The sequence below is a fragment of the Rutilus rutilus genome (assembly GCF_951802725.1).
Source record: "Rutilus rutilus genome assembly, chromosome: 3".
Taxonomy (NCBI): Eukaryota; Metazoa; Chordata; class Actinopteri; order Cypriniformes; family Leuciscidae; genus Rutilus; species Rutilus rutilus.
In genome coordinates this window covers 12,501-18,565 of record NC_140211.1, presented here as the reverse complement: position 1 = coordinate 18,565, position 6,065 = coordinate 12,501, and the positions used below count along the sequence as shown (strand labels likewise).

Sequence of the window (6,065 nt, the reverse complement as noted above, 5' to 3'; positions counted from 1 at the left end):
CGATGTTAGGCATCCTGGCTAATGTTGTCCCTGAAATTGTGCAACCTGAATTCGGTGAAAACAAAGTTGGTAAATGTTTTGATGCAAGTTATGCTATGTACAGCAAGTAAAAGTGGCACATTTAAAAAATTGTCAACCAGATTAAAGGCCCTTTCACAGATGTGTAACGAAAAAGCGAATAGTTTGTGTGCGAATAGTTCGCGTCAAAACCATTCACATCAGCCGCGACGCGAATTTGCGACGTCTGTGACGTTCAGAGAGCTTCAAAATTCCAAAACTTTCGCGCCGACAGCTGAGAAAACATGGACACTTCATCATCATCATCATCATCCAGTGAAGATGAGCTTTTCATTTTCTTTAAAAGACAGAAAAGAAGGTTTTGGGTGCAACCAATCTTAAAGAACAGAGTCTGAAGGGGAGTATGCTTATGTGCAGTTTTTTGCGTCTTCACACAGTGCGTTTTGTAATGTCACTACACATTACATGTAACACACGAAGTGAGTGTGTGTGTGTGCGCGAGTGAGTGAGTGTGTGTGTGTGTGTGTGTGTGTGCGCGAGTGAGTGTATGTGTGTGTGTAACAAGTTAAAATCATTTGACTAGAAACTGTAGATATCACACAAAGAATGTATAGAAACTAAAAGCAGCCCTAAATAGTCTCATTACATTTTTGTTACATGTTCAAAGTAAACACGGTCTCTGTCTCTATCTTTGACGTAATAGTGTTAGTTTTCTATCCCAAATGTAGTTTAGCCTGCTAGCCTACACAGCACAGGACTATACAACGACTAAAACTATCACACAACACACTCACAGTCGTGATAACCGTGTTGGTTGGCAATGCTACGCCACACATTGTCTTTCAAATCGTTGTCCTTGTAGTATGTGATTGGCTGAAGCCTATTCTGTCGCCGCAAAAGTAAAAAAAAATTGACATTGAAGCGAAAAAAAGTAGTTTTTTCGCCGCAGCACATTCGCGTTCGGTGTGGAAGCACTCATTACAGCTGATCAAAAAATAAAACCATCGCCCGAATTATTCGTGTGTCAAAATCGCGTCCAGTGTGAAAGGGCCTTAACCCTCTGAGGTCTAAGGACATTTTTTCACTTTTTCTTCGATTTTACATATCTTATTAAATTCACCTTTTAAAGGCAATTACATAACATAATCCGATGTGTTTTATATCAAAATGTGCAGAGAAAACCCAGCTCTCTTACTGATGAGCTCACCACTTGTCCTAGAGCATTGTGTAAAGAGAGAGAGAGGGATAATTTGGCTCTAAAAGGTGAAAAATATAAGTCCGATTTTTGAAATTCTTCAAATCTCTTGTGGAAACATACCATTACTCATGTGGACGAATTATTTTGGTCCTTGATATGGGTTTGCCAAAGTCTTAGGGTCACAAAAGTAGTGTAATATATGAATAAAATAGTTGATAATGAATAATAATTGTCTAAAGTGACATTTTGAAAAATCGTTTTTTAGTACAAGTTTTGTCTGTGACTCTACCTTCACCAAATGTTAGAGGGACTGAGATAAAATAGGACTAAAATAACTTCCTACTACATATCAAGCTTTATGGGATGTGTGCAAATGAAAAAGTAGCATTACAAAAGGTCTTTCTTTTAAGCAAAACTTTACTTTGTGAAAAAAACTCAATACTAACAATATTCACAAAATGTACACATTTTCATGTTTTCTTGTCTACATTACATGTCAACTTTTAAAAAAATGCTTTCAAACCAAAGATGAACAATATATTAGAAATAACACAGAAACCCACCACTATTTACAATATTTATACAATGTGCATGTTTTCATGTTTCAGTTTTTCAGCTGTCATGCCATGCTGCAAAACAGTTTCTGTCCAGCTGCATGCAAAGCGCAACATCACACTCCCTGCATTTCCAAGGTGTGTCCTTTCTCTGGCCTTGGCTTTGGCAATGCTCACACCTGCTGCGACCTGTAGTGGCTTTTGTGGAAGAATCTGCTGCATGAACGGCAATTGGCACAGGAATATGACCTGCAGGTACCGGGACCGGAGCAGCATGGAGAGGCTTACCACAGAGTTCAACAGTCAGCTCCTCCATGAAAGCTTTGTGTGTCAGGGGTGTTGTTTGCTGGGCCAGACAGAGTTCCTTGTGGAGGATGTAGCTGTTGGTGGTGGCAATGTCCAGAAAATGGTAAAACAGGTGTCTGTACCAGCGCATTGTTTTGTGTTGTGCAGAGTAATACTGAATGAGCTGGTCTGAATGATCAACTCCCCCCATGTGTTCATTGTACTCCATAACTGGTGTGGGACAGGGGATTGATGTCTTTGTCCAAGAGCCATCTTGTTGTTTCACCCTCCTCTGCACAGCGTTACCAGAGTATGCTGTGTGAAGTGTGGAGCAGACTGATACTTCCCTCGTGTCCATCCATTTCACATAGATGAGGGGGCCGTCCCGGATCCATCTTATGGAGCCTCTTTCTGACTTCTTTGTGAGGGCATTATTTGTTGTCCGAGGGCAGTCCTTGCGGTTCTCCCTGTAGGTCCCACAGGCAGCAAATTTTTGCTCATGGAGAGCCCTGAAGAGCTTGGGGCTGGAATAAAAATTGTCCATGTAAATGTGGTAGCCCGTGCCAAGGTAACCTGGTTGTACCAGGGACATCACAACATCATAGGAAAGGCCATGTCCAGAGGGGATGTCACTTTTGCCGGTGTAAACGGAAAAGTCCACTGTATAGCCATTCCGTGAGTCTGCCAAGACAAACAACTTGAATCCCCACTTTATTGGTTTTGCCTTCATGTACTGCGTCATCCCAGTTTTGGCCTTTGATGCAACCATTCTTTCATCCACAGCCACATCTCTGTGAGGATGATAAAATGACTTGCAGGCATTTTTGATGGTGTTCATCAGGGGTTTCAGTCTGAAAAGTTTGTCATGGTCGGCTGTGCCCTTTTTTTGGTCGTTCTGGACATCCTCTTCAGGGTCGCTAAGGTGAAGGTTCCAAGAAAGTGCTCTGTATCTGTCCCGTGGCATGATCTGTACTGGAAGTGGCAAAGAAAAGAAGTGATTCTGTCTCCAGTAATCTGCAATGCTGTCGAGTTTCACCATGGCCATGTACAGAAGCAGTCCAATGTACTTGTAAAACTCCCCAATGTTCACATCTAACCATTTATATTTCTTTCCCTGTGCCATTTGTTTAGCAGCCTGCTTGTTTGTGTTTTGGCACAGTGTTTGTATGGTTTGTACAGGGAAGAAAAGTTTGAAGAGATCGAGGGGTGTATATGTGGAAGTGGAGCTGAGCTGTGGCCCTGGTGTTCGAGCTGGTTGAAACCTGGAGACAGGGGGAGCGATGTCTGGGTCTTTTTCCGCCTTCCAAGACAGTGGAGTTGGCTGCTGTGTAGGTGGGGGTGCTGGTTGATGCTGGGGGGTACGGGACCTCTTGGCTGGCCGGGTTGGTGATGATGGTTGCTGTGTAGGTGGGGGTGCTGGTTGATGCTGGGGGGTACGGGACCTCTTGGCTGGCCGGGTTGGTGATGATGGTTGCTGTGTAGGTGGGGGTGCTGGTTGATGCTGGGGGGTACGGGACCTCTTGGCTGGTCGGGTTGGTGATGATGGTTGCTGTGTAGGTGGGGGTGCTGGTTGATGCTGGGGGGTACGGGACCTCTTGGCTGGCCGGGTTGGTGATGATGGTTGCTGTGTAGGTGGGGGTGCTGGTTGATGCTGGGGGGTACGGGACCTCTTGGCTGGCCGGGTTGGTGATGATGGTTGCTGTGTAGGTGGGGGTGCTGGTTGATGCTGGGGGGTACGGAACCTCTTGGCTGGCCGGGTTGGTGATGATGGTTGCTGTGTAGGTGGGGGTGCTGGTTGATGCTGGGGGGTACGGAACCTCTTGGCTGGCCGGGTTGGTGATGATGGTTGCTGTGTAGGGGCTGGTGGTGACCTGGTGGCAGGCACAGGTGAGGCTGCCTGTGTTACACTGGGCCCTGGTAGCTGTGAATCCTCTCTGAAAAAAACACAAAAACAAATAAGTTAGGACTTGCATTATAAATTTCATTGAAATAAAGTTTACACCTCCTCTCTTGTCTTCATTCCAGATCTCGCTCTCTCACACACACACACACACACACACACACACACACACACACACACACACACACACACACACACACACACACACACACACACACACACACACATCAATCTACTAACAAGAATGTGGAGGATGTGTGAGGATTCGACATATCCTTCAGCTAATCTTCTCTTTATCTATTCCAATTTATCACATGTGCTAGCTGTCCTGTCCACCCCAAATCACAGCAAATAACACCTGAATGAGATGTGGGAATACTGTCTCTTCCATTTCAAAACTCTGCAGAGATTTACAATTTTACATTCAGTATAAATATAGGCCTACTAAACATAAATAAATAAAATGATATGAAAGATCAAGCCACATCTATACAAGTATAAACAATATGATAAAATAGTAAATGGCCAAAACATATCGATTCATCACTACAAGAGATAATGTTATTCAAATTGTGTATTGAGGTGAATAAATATTATTACATTAGTTATCAAAAGGAGACCACCAAGAACAGCCTACATCGTTACTATTTGTAAGTGTACCCTAGTTTTACACAAGAAAATAACTTTTACATAAAGTAGTAAACACATTGCTAAAGGCACAGTCAATTTGTCAAAGTTCAGATACACCAAGCAGCACAGCGCAGCTTATTTTAGCCAAGATGGTCACAGTTATCCTAGCACAAAGTGCACCATGCGAACAAGGTTTTTTTTATAAAATAAATACGCTTACCCGTCTTCAACTGGATCTCTTCTGTGATCATAATCCTCATCTTCATCAGAAGAAAATCCATCAGGCTCGGAAACTCGCCTTTCATCCTCGTCGCTGCTCTCCAAAACCGCCGCAAGTACGTCTTTCAATGTCATCGCCATTATCTCTCCTCGGATTCTTCTTACTTTTCCTCTTCTTTATATATGTTTTTGCCATGTTTTTTTCGCGGTCTTTTTCTTTCGCGGACTTTTTTACTCTTTCTCTCTCCATGTCACTCAGCTTGGTATTTTCCTCACTGTGAGGAGATGGGAGGGTACTTATGGATTTCAACCGCATCTATTGGTTGGTTTCACACAAAATGCAGACAGGCAATCTAGGCCACCAATCACGCAAGGTGAACGGTCTTTTTTTTTTTTTTTTTTTTTTTTTATTATTATTTTTTTAGGTGAACGGTCATCTTGTCTTCCCTCTTGCTCTCTGTGTGAGTCACGTACGATCTCGCGAGAATAAGGACGTTGAAGCTGAGAATCTATCGATTACGGCAAAATCAGATCCATTTATGTGTGCTGCACAATCGCGGAGATATTAATAGAAACATTTAGTAAACATCGAGTTGACGCGCCCGCGCGTCATCCGACCTCAGGGGGTTAAGTCACTGGAATCTTATCAAAAGTCTTTAAAACTAGAAGATAAATCTGTGTTCGTTATAATGGCACCTTTGCGATCATAGTAATGTGGTTATGTAATGTGATACTTTTATTGTGATTCTTTTTATCCCATTTGTTAAAATCCTTTTGTGTACTGCTCTTATAAACATTAGAAATAGGTTATGCAGATTGAGATTTAATGTGTAATGGGTATTTTACTGTCTCTTTTAGCATCCGGCCTATGCCAGTGTTTTACCAGTCTTTAAGAGTATTTTTTATCTTTTGCTTTTTCTGCTTTCACACAGTTTTAGGAATTATTATTGTTGTTTCTTTTATTTGGTGTATCATGTTAACTATTCTGTTTTCTCTGTAGGTCTGATATCTAAAGGGGTCTGATATGATCTCTATCACTGAGATTGGATCGTTCATGTGGTCCTTTTTCGTCCAACTTTTGTATGAAAGTTGCAAACTTGTCTTGTATTTTGTTACACTTTTTTTCTTTTGTTTATGCTTTCATTTTAAAGCTCTTCTGTACTTGGGATATAGTCCATGTTTCCATGTTCTATTTTAAAAAGCCTTTGTTAACCAACTTTTTGTTACTACCCTTTTATTTTTGTCCCTTTATGATTGTACT

General features: G+C 42.1%; 1 protein-coding gene across 1 annotated transcript; it reads right to left on the bottom strand.

Moving 5' to 3' along the window:
• Window positions 1-1,193: 1,193 nt before the first annotated feature.
• On the bottom strand, window positions 1,194-5,785 carry LOC311287544 (piggyBac transposable element-derived protein 4-like). Its single transcript, XM_084404438.1, has 2 exons — window positions 4,806-5,785; window positions 1,194-3,989 (listed from the first exon to the last, which is right to left on the bottom strand). Exons 1-2 carry the CDS (start codon window positions 4,943-4,945, stop codon window positions 1,829-1,831), a joined length of 2,301 nt encoding a protein of 766 aa, XP_084260564.1. The 5' UTR covers window positions 4,946-5,785; the 3' UTR covers window positions 1,194-1,828.
• Window positions 5,786-6,065: the final 280 nt, after the last annotated feature.

What these genes read in the sequence shown, in the direction of transcription:
- LOC311287544 (XM_084404438.1), bottom strand. Translation starts at nt 4,945, where the DNA reads ATGGCGATGACATTGAAAGACGTACTTGCGGCGGTTTTGGAGAGCAGC. An exon ending in AGAGATCCAGTTGAAGACGG is followed by an intron (nt 3,990 to 4,805) that starts GTAAGCGTATTT and finishes TGTTTTTTTCAG; the next exon opens with AGAGGATTCACAGCTACCAG.